Here is an 18,358-nt window from a genome sequence, read left to right as displayed (position 1 = left end):
CTCTCCACAGTCTGGCATGAACGGCTTCGAATAGTTCCTGTATCAAATGAAAGAACTACGAAATACGAAATGTGCTGTGATTGGTTAGCTGGGCCAGTGTGTGTTGTGATTGGCAGCACTCGGCACCTGGTCGGGAAATGACATGCCCCTTACCACTGCAAGCTTCAGTGTAAATATTGCGTCATTTCCTGGGGGTAAGGACAGACAGACGAGGCGAGAGAAAAGGAGACGGAAGGATGAGGGGAGACAGAGAAGAGAGAGGGGAGAGAGGGGAGAAAAAAAAAACTCTTGTTCCGGTTCCCAGACACACTGCAGCTCGGCCCTCCACCAGCTGGGTAAGCTCTTCCACAATACGGCGACGGCTCCTCCGGGTTCGGGCAGTCGGCAGGAGTCCCTTTTATCCTTCCGGAGCTCCTCCGTGGGACTCGAGACCGGTGAGTGGCGCAGGTGTCGTGCATTAGCATTTACTCCACTGGCCTCGCTCCGTTCCCACGGCTCTCGGCCCCGCCCCTCTCGTCACATACCCCCATCGCCCCTCGCAGGCCGGGGGGGTACTCACGAGACTGCGCTCTACTCCCCCCTCTCCCCCCCTCCGGGAGAGCCTATCATGGCGGCCGCAACGTTCCTGGGGGTAAGGACAGACAGACGAGGCGAGAGAAAAGGAGACGGAAGGATGAGGGGAGACAGAGAAGAGAGAGGGGAGAGAGGGGAGAAAAAAAAAACTCTTGTTCCGGTTCCCAGACACACTGCAGCTCGGCCCTCCACCAGCTGGGTAAGCTCTTCCACAATACGGCGACGGCTCCTCCGGGTTCGGGCAGTCGGCAGGAGTCCCCCGTTCCCTGCTCCTCCCTCTCATGGCGGATGGCAGCAGGCTCCGGCCTCAGGCGAACGGCGGAAGTCTGCATTTTGAAAGCTAGCGTGCCTCCGACATAGTGATAACACTCGTTGCCTTCTCTAGTGTAGCTCAACCAGGTCTTGTCCCATTCGTCGATATTTGTGATATCACAAATCCCAGAAAATATGCGTTGTAGTCCAAACGAGTCGTTCGTTGTAGTTTTTGAAAAGTGATTTCTGTTAAATAAAATTTGTAATCCTCATTGCAACTTTGCAGATCTTTTTTATGCTCAAACAGTAACATTACAGACTAACTAAAGTTGAAAAAGTGAAAAAGCATAATAGGACCCCTTTAAAAAGAACAGCACCAACCAAGCGTTTCTGTTTTGCTGCAAATTCATTCTCATTCTATAAAGCAAGAATTCTATTTACTGTCAATAGCTTATGATGCGAAATTGAATTAAAAATGCAAAATAACTTTGTAACAACGTTTGTAGATCGGGAAGAAGGAGGCAGGAACTGGTGAACATTTAAGATTTTAATAAAATAAACAAACACAAAATGAAAGTAAAGCAGCAGCCCCTCACAGACGACTGCCGCACACAAAACACAAAATAAAATCCAGGCCTGGTCCTCTCTCATCCAACACTGTCGTCACTCCTCCTTTTATCCTTCCGGAGCTCCTCCGTGGGACTCGAGACCGGTGAGTGGCGCAGGTGTCGTGCATTAGCATTTACTCCACTGGCCTCGCTCCGTTCCCACGGCTCTCGGCCCCGCCCCTCTCGTCACATACCCCCATCGCCCCTCGCAGGCCGGGGGGGTACTCACGAGACTGCGCTCTACTCCCCCCTCTCCCCCCCTCCGGGAGAGCCTATCATGGCGGCCGCAACGTTCCTGGGGGTAAGGACAGACAGACGAGGCGAGAGAAAAGGAGACGGAAGGATGAGGGGAGACAGAGAAGAGAGAGGGGAGAGAGGGGAGAAAAAAAAAACTCTTGTTCCGGTTCCCAGACACACTGCAGCTCGGCCCTCCACCAGCTGGGTAAGCTCTTCCACAATACGGCGACGGCTCCTCCGGGTTCGGGCAGTCGGCAGGAGTCCCCCGTTCCCTGCTCCTCCCTCTCATGGCGGATGGCAGCAGGCTCCGGCCTCAGGCGAACGGCGGAGACTCCTCCGCTCCCTCACGGATGGCAGCCGTCCCTCCACAGCCCAGCGAGTTCGTCCGCCCACCCCGACAACTCACTCCAGCCCACCGCCTCGAGCCTCCATGGTGGCAGACTGCTCCGCCAAGCTCGATGGCACCGCGGACTCACCACAGTGGCGAGGGATCTCTGGCAGCGTGTCCCTCCTTCCTCCCGGGTTTCGGCACCAATGTAACAAAGTTCGTAGTCACGGGAAGAAGGAGGCGGGAACCGGCGAACATTAAAGATTTTAATAAAATAAACAAACACAAAATGAAAGTAAAGCGGCAGCCCCTCACGGACGACTGCCGCACACAAAACACAAAATAAAGTCCAGGCCTGGTCCTCTCTCGTCCAACACTGTCTTCACTCCTCCTTTTATCCTTCCGGAGCTCCTCGCTCCGTTCCCACGGCTCTCGGCCCCGCCCCTCTCGTCACAAACCCTTTTTATTTTCAAAATTATAACTACACGCAATTTGCCAAATTACATATGCTGGAAATTTGTTCCAAATTTAATATTTAGTCTATAAAACACAGTTTGCATTGCAGTAAATAGTATGCTAGCAGTATGCTACAGGTTTGAAACAACATAAGGGTGAGTAACTTCTGACAAGTTTTCCATTTTTTGGCTAAACTATCCTAAAACATGGGAGAAGCATGATTTATAGATTTTTAAATTTTTGTTTGCATTCCATAACACAATAGAAAGTTGTAATGAATATTTACTGTCAATATATTATTTTGAGGTGTCCAGTTTAATTTGTCCAATGCAATCTACACTGCATTTTGATGCAGATTTTCAGCAAAAACAAATCCGTTGTTATATCTGTGCCACGTGTAAAAGCGCACCGGACATAAGCGCATTTACAACCCTGATCAAGCCAACTCTGGAATTCAATATGAGAGCGAGCTTCGCCAACACAGCATAAGAGCAAGAGTGAGCAAGAGAGAGATTACTGTGAGTTAATCTAGTATCAGATTACCGGCTCCAGAGGATGGCCAATGCACAACTCATTATTGAAGGAAAAATCTGTTAAATACAGATTAGGGATCCAGAGCAAATGTCAGCCTTGGCGACCATTGCTGCCTCTCTCTGAACCGCTATCAAAAAGTGTGTGTGTATTTATGTGTGTGTGTGCGTATGACTAAACTCTTCTGTGATGCATGACTGTGCCTCTCTGCTCCACATGCATGCATCTGTTACCAGCATGTTTAAAAAAATTCCCACACTCCAGTTTCCAAACGCAGGTCCAGCCAGTTCAGTTGTCCCTCCAGCCAAATTCCCTCCCAGCGATACGCCGTCTTAGGACAACATGGCCTGTCTGTGGGTGGGTGAGCGCTGATGAGTGCTTTAGTGCCACACCAGCATCTTACAAAAATGTATTTCTCATGCTGACAAAAACCCAAAGCAACACAGCAAAACGTGATCCCAGAGGATTGCTCAGAGGTTGCTCTTTTAAAGCTCAGGAGAATAAATGCAAATTGCAGGTATGACTAATTTAAGTGTCAGATTTGTCTCAGATGTTTCTTCTTCTAAAAAATTAGAACACAAATGAGACACAGTATATAGAAGAATGAGTTAATTGTGAGGTTTATGGCTTTTGATTGCAGACGTTGGTATCTTTGCAAATCTGAGCACAGTCTGAGACATTGTTGAGATCTCTTCCTGAATTCTAGAGGAGATCCGGTTGATTTCTGGGGTCTTTTTCTATGGAAACATCTGAGAAGTAGGAGGCTTCTCTCAATTTTGTTCTCCATTTATTCTCATTTGTGACTAGGAGAAACAATAGATATTAAAGAGATATCTTTTTCTAATGGACACAGTTGAAGACTGATAAACATTTAATTTCTCAAAGGTTTCTCTTTCACAGCTCAGGAGACGTAATGGAGCGCTCAGTTATGGTTTGTTTAATAAAAACATTTGTTTCTGATTTTATTTCTACAATTCCATGAGAAGTAAAAACAGACTAAATGTGTCATACAGTAAGAGTACAGAGCTATAAAATTAACAACATTCATAATTTAGTCTTGGTAGAATTTGATGAGTAATATCAGAGTTCATAGTGAGATCTCTGACTTTCCATAGCAGACTTTGATACCTTTGATATCAGTTTGAGACATTTTTAAGATCTCTTCCTGAATTCTAGAGTAGACGTGAGATTTCTTTTTGGGTTCTCAGATAAGGAAATATCTGAGAAGCATTTTTTTTTTTTTTAATCTGAGGTTTTTCGCTCAGAAGACATAATGGAGATCTCAGTTTTGGTTCATTTAAGAATCAACTTAGTTTCAGATGTTTCTTCTAAAAGTAAAAGACACAAATGAGTCATCCAGTAAGAGTGGAAAGCTTTACAATGAACAAAATGCATAATTTTGTATTTGATGAGCATTTGAGAATTTGATGAGCGATGTCTAAGTTCATATTGAGATCTGGATTTTGATAGCATGGTATCTTTGCAAATCTCAGCAAAATTTGAGACATTTCTGAGTTCTTTTCTGGAATTCTAGTGGACTAGAATACTGTTACATGAATACATACTGAGGAACAGTATTTCTAAGGAGTATGAGAAAGAGAAGGCTTCTCATTTTTTTCTTCATTTATTATCATTAGTGTCTACGAGAAATGATTAAGATATTAAAGAGATATCTTTCTTTTGACACCTTTTTCTTATGGGAACAGACCAGGGTTGGAGAGCAGATTAGCATCACATTGAAAATGTATTTCTCAAAGGTTTCTCATTTGTAGCTCAGAAGTAATGCAGTTCTCAGTTATGGTTTGTTTAATATAATCAATTTTGTCTGAGATGCTTTTTCTAAAACTACAGAGCTAAAAAAAAAAAAAAAATGCAAGCTCAGATCTATTTGAGAATTTAACGAGAAGTATTTGAGATCATATTGAGATATTTTTATTGCTACTCCTTTGATATCATAGAGTTTGGGATCTCTTTGGAAATTCAGTACAGAACAATACCCAAGCAAAGGCCTCTGATATGTGACCCTGGACCACAAAACCAGTCATAAGGATCAATTTTTTTAAATTGAGATTTATACATCATCTGAAAGCTGAATAAATAAGCTTTCCATTGATGTATGGTTTGGCCGAGATACAACTATTTAAAAATCTGGAATCTGAGGGTGCAAAAAAATCTAAATATTGAGAAAATCGCCTTTAAAGTTGTCCAAATGAAGTTCTTAGCAATGCATATAACTAATCAAAAATTAAGTTTTTATATATTTACGGTAGGAAATTTACTAAATATCTTCATGGAACATAATCTTTACTTAATATCCTAATGATTTTTGGCATAAAAGAAAAATCGATCATTTTAACTCATTCAATGTTTTTTTGGCTATTGCTCCAAATATACCCTAGCGACTTAAGACTGGTTTTGTGGTCCAGGGTCACATATGTTTTCCATGTAACCTCACTGGTATCTATGAGAAACAAACAAGACATTCAATAGACGTCCTTTGTGATTTTTCCTAAATAACAAAGAAAATTAGTTTTTCTTCTTCTTTTAGCACTAGTTGTTATTATTCATAAGCCAGATCTACATCTATCATTACCCACATCCAGCTGACTATGCAGTAGATGTTTATATGATCTTCACAAGTTCACAACCTGAGCCTAAGACAACAGCTGGCATTACATTTCCAGAATGCACTGCAAAGCACTCCACAACCAACAGTCCCAGAACAACCAGCACTCTTATGACAATTATCACAAGCGACACTCTCTTCAAACCACGGCGGACGGCGTGTCTGACCACCAGCGCGAGAACTGAGTGAACCTCATTAGCACCTCCAGACAGAGTGTGTTTGTGTGACTCACGCTGCTGAAGCTGGGAATGAGGCTGAGCGTGGAGCCGCCATCCAGAGGGAAGGGAAGGAAGTGCTTCATGCCCAGAGAGGGTGGCACACTGGGCAGAGGAGCTCGAAGCAGCGCTGGCACCAGTCCGCTCTGACAAGCGTTACCTGAGGAGGAGGAAGAGAGACAGAGAGGTCATGCTTGGTTATGAGATGATGCACATGTGCAACCACTGGAGAGTAAAAGATTAATTATTAAGTGTGTTTTGCTTTAGCCGTTTATTTTAGAAGTGCTGACGTGTGTCATATCTGTATGCCAAATTATCCTTCCTCATCATCACACAGCCTGTTTTATTTAGTTATGAGCTTTATGGGAAGCCAAACGCTCCAAATGAACCGTGCAATGCTATCCGCGTAACCCTTTGAACAAGTAAACTGTCGTGCGAGTAAATTGGCTGATCTGGTGGAAAGCCAGATGCGCATTCCTGGTGTTATTTTTTCCAAATTAAAACAATATTTTTTTGTAATCTTTTGTAAATCCTTCTTAACATCTCTCTCTGCCTCTAAAACAACTTCCCTTTTTGGATGACATCATCAATGCCTCTTACTTTTTGACTCCACCCCTCTGACCGGATTATGGTATTTAACACATACTTCTAATGATCTATTTTGTTTATTTTTGCTAACACAAACTAAAACGAAAACATTTTTGTCTGAACTAAAGAATTAAAATACATCACATACATGACTCCAAGATTGACTCAAATAAAATGAAAAGGGACACCAATTATACAGCTTTCATTTTTGATATACGCTATATTACAAAACTTATAAAACCTACCTGTATTAAACATAAAAATGCCACTTATTATCAATAACACTACATTGTGCTGCACTGATAAATATATTTAAATGATACCAGCCAACACATTAAAATACTCAAATTAAAACAAAAAAGCTAGAATACTCCTAATTTTTTTTTTTAAATAACTAAAAAATAAAAATACTAATTTGTGGTAAGCGGAAAACCAAAGCACCCAATAAATTATTGAAAATTCACACATAATATGCCTAGATATTTTGTTTATTTTTTCTATTTTTGTTCATTATTAACACATTCATTAACTAAATGAAAACCCTGATAACACTGAAGTTAAAATAATGATAAACCTGGAGAAAACATTCTAAACAAAAATGACCATAAAATAATTTTAGCTTTCATTCTCAATACATGTCATATAAAATGTATAACCTTTACAAACCGCCTGCATTAAACATGAAAATGCCAATAAATGTGCTGAGAAGTTTAACATAAAGTACACATCCCTAATCTAAAGTGTTAGCAAATTTAAAACTATAAGACTGAACTGTGCATGAGACGTGGCAGCAAACTGAAAACTAGCGTAACTTTTGGCCTGTCCCTAAAAATCTGATTGATAAGAATGTTGTTCTAGGACCAACACAGATGTTGATGCAGGAACACGGCCTAGTTTGGCAGAATCGCAGTGAGTGCACAATTCATGAGATCAATTCAGGCAAGACGCGATGATCCAGAACATTTCTTTTGCCACACGCAGCGAAATCTCCACTGAGGATCTGAACACTGCCAGCGATGACATCGTGACTTTAGTACCTGTTTCTCAAAACCATCTGCCATATCATTCACTTTTTAACAAACTCTCCAGTTACTATAAATATTTGAACAAAACCCTTGTAAAACCGAGACTCCGGACTGGCTGTTATCTGTAATAGCAGTAGACACAAACACAAGTCAAGTGGAAGAGACAGAAACCAGTGGCAGAAAACATAAGTAAATGGTTTATTTTATTACAGTACGAGTGTTTGTGTGGGTGGCGTTGGAAAGGCAGATTTTTACAGCACATCCCATTAACTCACCAGAAAAAGAAACAGCGTTCCGTATCCAAATGAAGACAAAAGCTAAAGAAGAAAAAAAATGACCAAAAACCCGAAGCAATGCAGAAATGTGATGCAAGTGAAAAATGCATTGCTCAGGAGTGACTTTATCCTTTGTTTCATTAAAGTATCAGTTTTGCTTTTTGACAAAAATGAGTCAATTGCAAACACAAATAGATTAATGTGAAGAGCAGCTCAAATCATTTGGTTAAATGGGAATTTTGTCTGAGTTCGTATTGAGATCTCTTACAAACTTTATCTTGGCAAATGTGAGCAATGCTTGGGACATTTTTGAATCTGTTGTGAAACTCAAATGAAGACACATGTCTCAGGAGAAACATCTGAGATGCAGAAGAACCTAGGTAAAGTCTCTATTTGTTCATTGCTGTCAGAGATATTAATAAGATCTCCTTTAAATGTTTCTATCACATAGGGTTATTTTAAAATAACCTCTTCTTTTGATTGCAAAGCTTGACATTTCTCCTCTGAAACTCTAGAAATTAGATTATTAGGGTATGTTTCTCAGGAGAAAGTGGGAACATTTTGAGAAAGTCTGTACTTGATTGTACTTTGTGATTTACTTTGTGACTTTGTGATTTTACTTTGTGGGTTTAGGTGCTATCTAAAATCTCCAACTTCCCCTAAGGTCTTTTTCTAAGGAGAAATGGACTCTAATGTCTCCATTTGATCTCATTACTGGATAGAAGAAACCACTGAGACATTAATGAGATTTCCTTTTTTGATTTTTATATCACACAAGGTTATCTAAAAAATTCCATTAAACAAATTGTCTCTTATTCTTTTCATTGCATAGCTTGCAATTGTTCTGATATTCTCTGAAACTCTAGAAATTAGATGACTAAGGTCCTTTTTTCAGGAGAAATTGGAAGATTTTCTATGGAAGCCAGTTTCCTCCACTGAATAAAGAATTTTAAAAAAGGTCATTGTGACTTTTTATCTCACAATTCTGACTTTTTTCCCCCTCAGAATTGTGTGATATAAACCCACGATTGCAAGAAAATAGACAGAAATGGGAGATTTAAGCTCACAATTCAGATTTTTTTTTCTCAGATTTGCTTGATATAAACTTGCAATTGTGAGAAAAAAAGTCAGAATTTCACATTTATATCGCAATTCTGACTATTTCTCACAATTGTCACTTTATTTCTTGCAATTCTATATATAACTCACAATTTCGAGTTTATATCTCACAATTCTGAGAAAAAAAAAGTCAGGACTGCGAGATGAAAACTCGCAGTTGCAAGAACAAAAGTCCGAATTGTGAGCTAAAAAGTCGCAATTACCTTTTTTATTTATTCAGTGGCGGAAACTGGCTTCTCTAATGTCTCCATTTGACCTCATTGTCTAGAAAACCACTTGGATATTAACACAATTTCCTTTGTGATTCCTCTCTCATAAGGTTATCTAAAATAAAGGTTACACACACACACATATATATATATATATATATACTGTATATACTATAATGAATTTGGAATGCATGTATTTTGGGCTTTAGCAGATACAGGTGCATCTCAATAAATTAGAATGTTGTGGAAAAGGGGCTCCTTTTGCTTTAATTACTGCCTCAATTCGGCGTGGCATGGAGGTGATCAGTTTGTGGCACTGCTGAGGTGGTATGGAAGCCCAGGTTTCTTTGACAGTGGCCTTCAGCTCATCTGCATTTTTTGGTCTCTTGTTTCTCATTTTCCTCTTGACAATACCCCATAGATTCTCTATGGGGTTCAGGTCTGGTGAGTTTGCTGGCCAGTCAATATGTGCTTAATAAAAATACCCTGCAATTGTACTTTTGGTATACTTAAATTCTGCTAAATTGGAACAACTAATTTTGTGTTTAATGCAGTTTAATTGTGTGGAAATCCAACTCAAGATACCGAAGTATATTTGATTGTACTAAAGTGGAACTATTGCAAGTATACTTTAGGTATACCTTTGAATTTAAAGACTGATAGTACACTGAGATCATATAATCCTTATAAATAGTGATATTAAAACATTTGAACACATTTTAGGCATAATATTAAGGAATGTGTATTGTGCAATAAAGAAATACTGCAATTTTTTTTTGTTTATGGGAGACTTTATTCTATATTTGATCCCATTATTGTCAAGAAGAAACAAATGAGATATTAATGAGATCTGCTTTATGATTGTTTCTAACTTATGGGTTTAGGTGTTGACTAAAATGAAAAACCATAAAACATTTGTTTACATATTTACTTATTGTTTTGATTGCATATTTTACAATTTTCTAAGATCTCTTCTGAAACTCTCCCAAGTCTCCAGTTGATCTCATTGTTGTATAGGAGACAAAAAACGAGATATTAACGAAAGCTCTTTTGTAATTATTCTATCCCTTATGCATATCAGCCTCATCTCCTCTGAAATGAGATTATTAAGGTCTTTTTCTGGGAAAACAGTGGGAGACTTTAGAGAAAGTCTCCATTTGATTTCATTAGAGAAACAACTGAGAGCAAAAAGTCACGAATGCGATCTCTTTGACATCACATGAGATATTAATGAGATCTGCTTTATGATTGTTTCTAACTTATGGGTTTAGGTGTTGACTAAAATGAAAAACCATAAAACATTTGTTTACATATTTACTTATTGTTTTGATTGCATATTTTACAATTTTCTAAGATCTCTTCTGAAACTCTCCCAAGTCTCCAGTTGATCTCACTGTTGTATAGGAGACAAAAAACGAGATATTAAGGAAAGCTCTTTTGTAATTGTTCTATCCCTTATGCATATCAGCCTCATCTCCTCTGAAATGAGATAATTAAGGTCTTTTTCTGGGAAAACAGTGGGAGACTTTAGAGAAAGTCTCCATTTGATTTCATTAGAGAAACAACTGAGAGCAAAAAGTCACGAATGCGATCTCTTTGACATCACCAAATTATTTACTTCATTGTAATAGTACAAAACCTGATAAAGGTTTTGGCACTTGCTGTGTGAATATACACACACACACACACACACACACACACACACAAAACTTGGACATGGTTCAAAAAGGTTAAATGGTCCTGAAAAAAAAGAAACACTTGTACTGTTCGAGGTCAAAAATGACTGCATTGGAAATTAATGGGAGCAAATTTTATCTAGTGGAAGCATTTGATATTGTGCCCCCCAAAATAATATTTTAGAAAGCAAATTTTCTTGTGATATCAACAATCCGCCATGTGTCTTCTTTAAAAAGAGACCAAACTAAAGTCTGCGTGTCAAAGCTTTCAAGATTTATGACAGTTTATAGGAAATTTCACTTTCAGGTCAATGCTCAAAAAGTGGAAATTGGATCATAACTATTCCATGAATATAATTTAGTAATACCATAAAAGCCCCTAAAACTACCAAAATTTAAATGAAAAACATTACTAAACTATGTAAAATACAGTAGATACATTTCACTGAAAAAAACGGTCATTTTGTCAGGCATAGAGGGTTAAGAATGTTCTGAAGACAAAACTTTTAAATTCCTAAATTCCATTTGATTTGAAAAGAATGCTCTTGAAATTCAACGCAAATAACCTCTTAAAGGTCTTGATGAAAATACTGCACCTGCTTATTTTGATTATTATTAAGGTAATCTGCAGGAAGCAAAAAAACAACAACTTTGAACACTTCTTATCTCTCAATTTCCTACTAGTGCTTTTCAACAGCATTTCAGAGCCAATCATCTGAGATTCTTTGGTCACATGACTTGAGGCAGTCACATGACGTTTTTGATACGCATCTAGGAATTTATTTGATAAACGTGTTTACATTGTAGTTTATGTGCATAAATTCTTAGAAAATAAAAAAGGTTTTCTCTTCAAGCGCAAGTATACATTTTTTATGTGTTTTTGCACAATGTTATTCAAACCTAAGTGCTTCCCTACAGCACTTGCTTATGCAATATCCTAAAATGTGCATAAAAACACTGGATGGAAACTTGCCTAATGTAAAAATAGCTATTTGACAATTAAAAGCCACTATATATGCATGAGTGTAATATATAGTGTGAGATTATAAACTAAAGAGGATGCACAGGAAACCCAACATGATCGAATTTGGCCAAAAAAAGACCACAGAGTTTCAAAAACATGAATCCAAGCATGAACTTTGACTTTACTCTCACCCACCTGTTTCAGTTCTCACCGACTCTATCAACACCCACTGGCTCTGTGAAACACTTCTAAACACACACCACTTCCCACTGCTGCAGCGATCGCAGTAATGAAACCGAGGAGAGAGAAGAGTGTGTGTGTGTGTGTGTGTGTGTGTGTGTGTCAGAGAAACTGCCATACTGCACCTGCTTATTTTGATTATTATTAAGGTAATCTGCAGGAAGCAAAAAAACAACAACTTTGAACACTTCTTATCTCTCAATTTCCTACTAGTGCTTTTCAACAGCATTTCAGAGCCAATCATCTGAGATTCTTTGGTCACATGACTTGAGGCAGTCACATGACGTTTTTGATACGCATCTAGGAATTTATTTGATAAACGTGTTTACATTGTAGTTTATGTGCATAAATTCTTAGAAAATAAAAAAGGTTTTCTCTTCAAGCGCAAGTATACATTTTTTATGTGTTTTTGCACAATGTTATTCAAACCTAAGTGCTTCCCTACAGCACTTGCTTATGCAATATCCTAAAATGTGCATAAAAACACTGGATGGAAACTTGCCTAATGTAAAAATAGCTATTTGACAATGAAAAGCCACTATATATGCATGAGTGTAATATATAGTGTGAGATTATAAACTAAAGAGGATGCACAGGAAACCCAACATGATCGAATTTGGCCAAAAAAAGACCGCAGAGTTTCAAAAACATGAATCCAAGCATGAACTTTGACTTTACTCTCACCCACCTGTTTCAGTTCTCACCGACTCTATCAACACCCACTGGCTCTGTGAAACACTTCTAAACACACACCACTTCCCACTGCTGCAGCGATCGCAGTAATGAAACCGAGGAGAGAGAAGAGTGTGTGTGTGTGTGTGTGTGTGTGTGTGTGTCAGAGAAACTGCCTGTAGCATCGTCTCCATATCTCTGTTCAGATGTGCCCATCATCTTAAAACAGCACTCGCTACTCGCAGCGCTGCAGACTGAGAGAAAAAATGGAGGACAAATATGGCACGTAAATAATTAATCACATCTGCTCTGTTTGCTCGTCACAAGGATTCTCCTAGACTTGATCCAGTCTGCTTTTTCTCCATGTCCCTTTATATCTCTGACAAAAAACACACACACCTGCACTCAAAGCACACACTGCATAGCTCCGAGAGTCTCTCCTGCTGGACTGTCAGTCAGAACACATCCTAAGAGTGTATGATATATAGCAGCAGTTTAGAACAATACAACAACTTCATGTCCTTCAGTTTGAAAACAAGCTAAAATCTTGCATAATTTACAGCAATGCACTTACAAAGGAAGTCTCTGAGGTATTGCACAAGGATAAACAATAAAATACACAAATATCAAAAATAAAGCACCAAGACTAACAAAACAGAACGTTTTAACAAAACTAGTCAATATTTCCAATCATGTTATGGAATCAAGGTTTAGCTGGCTAGTATTCACAGTTTGCCCCTGCTGTTAGATGTCATAACTACACCATTATAACTGCCATTGAAAAACAGCTGTGCATTCTTTTTATATAAAATATAAAATAAAATAGATATAATAATAATAATTAAATTGCGATGCATTATTTTTATAGAATAAATAAATAAATTTGTATTTATTAATGCAATATTTTTAATTTATGTTTGTTGATTTTCATAAATAGCAGTAAAAATACTTTAAGCAAAATAATTCTTTAAGCAGACAGCATAAAAGTCAATTTTGTGTGAATCAAATGTTTACAATGCAAACATACATGTTTTGTCCCTTTAAAATCATCTGGGAAAACAAAACAAAAAATTAAGTGCACCACAGTGATAACTGATTAACATAACACAAAAAAAATCCACCTGATACTTCATTACAGCACATCCTTCTGTCAAATTAAGAATCATAATATTAGACTGGACACTGCTTCAGGTATTAACAGAAAAATCCACCCACAGGAATTATGTCGATAACGCATAAGCAGACGTTCATCTAGACAAGTAGTCCCAGTGCTAAAAGGATGACTGAGACAACTAAACAGCTCAAATAATAAACATGCACAACGCTTCAACACGTTTCTGCTTTGAATCCCTCTGGAATGCCTCACATCTTAGACTTCCATTGCAAGTGCATCGCTGTAAACAAGATTTTTGTTTGTTTTGACAAACTGAGGGGTGAATCAATATATTATATGCCACAGATGGAGTTCATAAAGCTTAAGTTGTTTTGCACATTCCACTAAGGGCCAGTTGTGATCATGTGCACTGGGTTCAGTATGATTCATCATGTATGTGAAGAATCATAAGCCTCATTTCATTGAAAAAAAAAACAAATATATAAACTGCATGCAAACCTGATACACAATCAACTCCTAACTAGCACTGGTCAGGAAGCACCAGCCATGTGCTTTGCAATCGGAGGTTATAAACCAAATAAATAAATATCTTGGGTTAACCACACTGCAGTCTCTGCTGTCATCACCCACATCACAACAAGATCTACACTGCTCTAAAGCCACAGGAGTCCAACAGCCCATTTCTGAGATTTCCAATTGTAAACAAAGTCTATTTAAGACAGTTTATTGACCTTTTTGTACCAGAACCAAGACAGATTTGATCCCAATTGGCACCCGTGTTGATTGCTCAAGTTGCACTGGATGAATAAAGATTCTTGCTCTGAAGGTTTGCAGCATATGAGAATGCTAAATGTCTGCACTGTTTTGTTTTTGCTTTAAAAAAATGCAATGGAGTGGGAAAAAATAGGTCTCAAGATGCATTTTTTAAAGGGGTGGTTCACTGGTCTTTTTCTAGGCTTGATTGTGTTTATGGGGTGCAGTCTAACATGTGTTAATGCTTCGTTAAAAAAAAAAAACACATTATTTTTCACATAATTTACCTTTATTCCACACCGCTCTGTCCCTTCTCTGAGAAACGGGCTGATCTTTTCCTGTTTTTATGAAGCCCCACCCTCAGAAATAGGCGATGGGCTCTGATTGGTTAGCTAGCCCAGTGTGTTGTGATTGGCTAAACCGCCTCTAGTGCGCGTCTAAACGTCCCGCCCCTCTCCTCAGCGGCATGTGCTCCGGTTGTATTGTAAACAACGGCGTCTTTAATATCGCTTATCAGTTTGAGCCCGATTGAGAAGCAGAGGATATTATTGAAGAGGAACCTGTGCAAGCAACAGCCCATTTCTGAGATTTCCAATTGTAAACAAAGTCTATTTAAGACAGTTTATTGACCTTTTTGTACCAGAACCAAGACAGATTTGATCCCAATTGGCACCCGTGTTGATTGCTCAAGTTGCACTGGATGAATAAAGATTCTTGCTCTGAAGGTTTGCAGCATATGAGAATGCTAAATGTCTGCACTGTTTTGTTTTTGCTTTAAAAAAATGCAATGGAGTGGGAAAAAATAACGCAAGGTCTCAAGATGCCTTTTTTAAAGGGGTGGTTCACTGGTCTTTTTCTAGGCTTGATTGTGTTTATGGGGTGCAGTCTAACATGTGTTAATGCTTCGTTAAAAAAAAAAAACACATTATTTTTCACATAATTTACCTTTATTCCACACCGCTCTGTCCCTTCTCTGAGAAACGGGCTGATCTTTTCCTGTTTTTATGAAGCCCCACCCTCAGAAATAGGCGATGGGCTCTGATTGGTTAGCTAGCCCAGTGTGTTGTGATTGGCTAAACCGCCTCTAGTGCGCGTCTAAACGTCCCGCCCCTCTCCTCAGCGGCATGTGCTCCGGTTGTATTGTAAACAACGGCGTCTTTAATATCGCTTATCAGTTTGAGCCCGATTGAGAAGCAGAGGATATTATTGAAGAGGAACCTGTGCAAGCACGGCTTTTAATGGTAGGCCTATGTTTTTTGTTTGTTGTTGTCTCATACTTTTAGATATGCTGTTATTTGTAAATGCTACTGCTTCTGTTAGCTTTTAATATACGGTTTTATCCTGATTAAAGCTTTAATACAGTACGGCAACTGCACGCGCGTCCATGTTTAATGCTTCTCATAGCTATGTGAAAATAAGTGTATAATTGGAACAGGTGGAACAGTGAGCTGAATAAAAGAGAGAGAGAGAGATGCAGAGCGTGTGCAGAGCAGGGGGACAGGACAGAAAATAGCTTATTATTTCTAAATTATGTTTTTGGTGTAAAAATCTTGATAACATTATAAGGCGACCTCAGAGCACAGTACAAAATAATAAAAAAGGCAGTTCATGTTACTAAGCAAACAATGCAATACTCTAATTAATAATAAATATAGGGTAAAATAGTAAATTTTAAAATTTTTATCAACACTTAGGTTTCAAATTAATTATTTGTATATGCTTCATACCCCATCTCGATAACCATGCTCACTGCAATGCATTGTGGGATGTCATTCAACATTCAGGATGCGTGCAATGCTGCTGTAGAATTTGGCCAAATATCAAGATGCAATCTTTTAGAACTGCATTTGCATTTCTGATGCCTTAAAATGCTGCCTATGTAGACAGCTCAGTGGGTTTTGGAACAGAACCCGTGTCTACATTGGACACAATAGGTGTTGCACCAAATTGCATTGACTACGAAGCTGCACATCAGGGACCAAAAACGTCAAGGTAGCTTTGATTTCATTCAGACGTTATTAATAAGCAAACAATGCAATACTCTAATTAATAATAAATATAGGGTAAAATAGTAAATTTTAAAATTTTTATCAACACTTAGGTTTCAAATTAATTATTTGTATATGCTTCATACCCCATCTCGATAACCATGCTCACTGCAATGCATTGTGGGATGTCATTCAACATTCAGGATGCGTGCAATGCTGCTGTAGAATTTGGCCAAATATCAAGATGCAATCTTTTAGAACTGCATTTGCATTTCTGATGCCTTAAAATGCTGCCTATGTAGACAGCTCAGTGGGTTTTGGAACAGAACCCGTGTATACATTGGACACAATAGGTGTTGCACCAAATTGCATTGACTACGAAGCTGCACATCAGGGACCAAAAACGTCAAGGTAGCTTTGATTTCATTCAGACGTTATTAAAAAAAAATGCATAGTAAAATCTATTTGTAAATAAAGAACCACTGAAAAAATGGCTGTGCAATACAGAATACCAAAAATAGAAACAGAGAAAAAAATGGAAGGTTTCCATCAAAAGGAGCTTCAGTCACTTCCAGTGGACACGGCTTTGTGAGCGATTTAGTGGTTGTGCATCATGGGACGCCACCTGCGTCTGGTGTAGACATGGTGTGACATGTTAAGCAGCAGAGTGACATGCTATACTTCATATACAACTATTTTAAACAGAAATAATAATTGCATTATTTTTAAGGACTGCAAAAAAGTTGAAAGGTGATAACAAATGGTAAAAAGCATCTAAAAAAATACAAACTTTGCCTTTTAAATTCATACAAATGTAAACCTAGCGTCTTAAAAGTTCATGTTCATGTTATTTAACAATCCCAGTACTTGTTCTGGCAATTCTAAAACTGTTTTATCATGCTTTCAAGCCCCTAAAACCTGCATCTAATGCATCGGCTTCACCTCAGAGCAACAGATCTGCTGTATCTCCCGTGGAGAGCTCTGTTCCCGTGCCTCCGCGCATTCGGAAAGGAATCATCCGTTCAGCGGGAAGCTTCATTTCCAGTCAACACGCTGAGACACAGCCACACGCTTCCTAAAATCTCCTAATCCCTTCAGTTTTGTTGTAGCTCACGATTTCACGCCCTGCTAAACTCCACCGCAACAAATCAGGTGCCTGTTGAGGCACGCAAGCTGCGCTCCTCTGATGTCCCTGCGAGAAACCCCCGCTGCGAATGCCAGACGGGGAGCCTACAAAACAAAACCACAGACTTTCAAACTTACCCATAAACATGCTCTCCATGGTCATCATGCGTCCAGATCTGTGGCGTCCCTGTGCACCGCTGCCGTCAAGAGTGAATCCATGATCTCAACTGTGCATGTGGGAACAGGGACCACGAGGACTGCAACAACACCTCGCTAGTTTTCTGTCCCTCTCTCTGTGTGTGAACAGAGATCCCACTTCAGAGAAACTCTCAGTCTCGCTCTCACACCTCCGTACTCAGCCGTGTGTCAGAGCGCTGTAATCTGACTCCTGGTGAAGCAGCTCTCTCCGGCGTGCCGATATCAGTGTCTCTGGCAGGAGTCGAGCCACGGCTGCTCATTTGTTCTGTCTGAGTGTTCCTCAGGCACTGCTCTCTCTCTCTCTCTCTTATCTCTCGTTCACTCTTCCAGCACCTCCCTACTTCATCTATCATGCTTGCTCTCTCTCTCTCTCTCTGTCTCTACACAGTTATCTAGTGATGTCCTCATAAAGTAACCTGGAGTTTTATTTCTACTTTATTTTAATAATTTATCTAGTAAGAAAATGTGAGCGTTTGATTTGCTGCAGAAGAAGTCACTGTCATGGTGCAAAAGTGATTGGCAGGGCATTACTAGGGTTTTTTTGGCTGTGGTGTTGCTCGACAGTTGCTAGGGTGTTTTGGCTGGT

The 18,358-nt window shown here is 39.1% G+C and overlaps 1 protein-coding gene across 1 annotated transcript; it reads right to left on the bottom strand.

Annotated features, from left to right (window-relative positions):
* Positions 1-1,662: 1,662 nt before the first annotated feature.
* On the bottom strand, positions 1,663-18,046 carry LOC107568865 (zinc finger protein 385D-like; the record flags this gene model as incomplete). The annotated part of the gene is made up of 3 exons (XM_016254857.1): positions 17,713-18,046; positions 5,844-5,986; positions 1,663-1,728 (listed from the first exon to the last, which is right to left on the bottom strand). Coding segments are annotated over exons 1-3 (237 nt in total), but the record flags the coding sequence as incomplete, so codon positions are not given.
* Between the last annotated feature and the right edge of the window lie 312 nt (positions 18,047-18,358).

Source organism: Sinocyclocheilus grahami, unplaced genomic scaffold, assembly GCF_001515645.1.
Source record: "Sinocyclocheilus grahami isolate Dianchi unplaced genomic scaffold, SAMN03320097.WGS_v1.1 scaffold1288.1, whole genome shotgun sequence".
NCBI classification, from domain to species: domain Eukaryota; kingdom Metazoa; phylum Chordata; class Actinopteri; order Cypriniformes; family Cyprinidae; genus Sinocyclocheilus; species Sinocyclocheilus grahami.
This window is presented reverse-complemented; position numbering and strand designations above follow the sequence as displayed.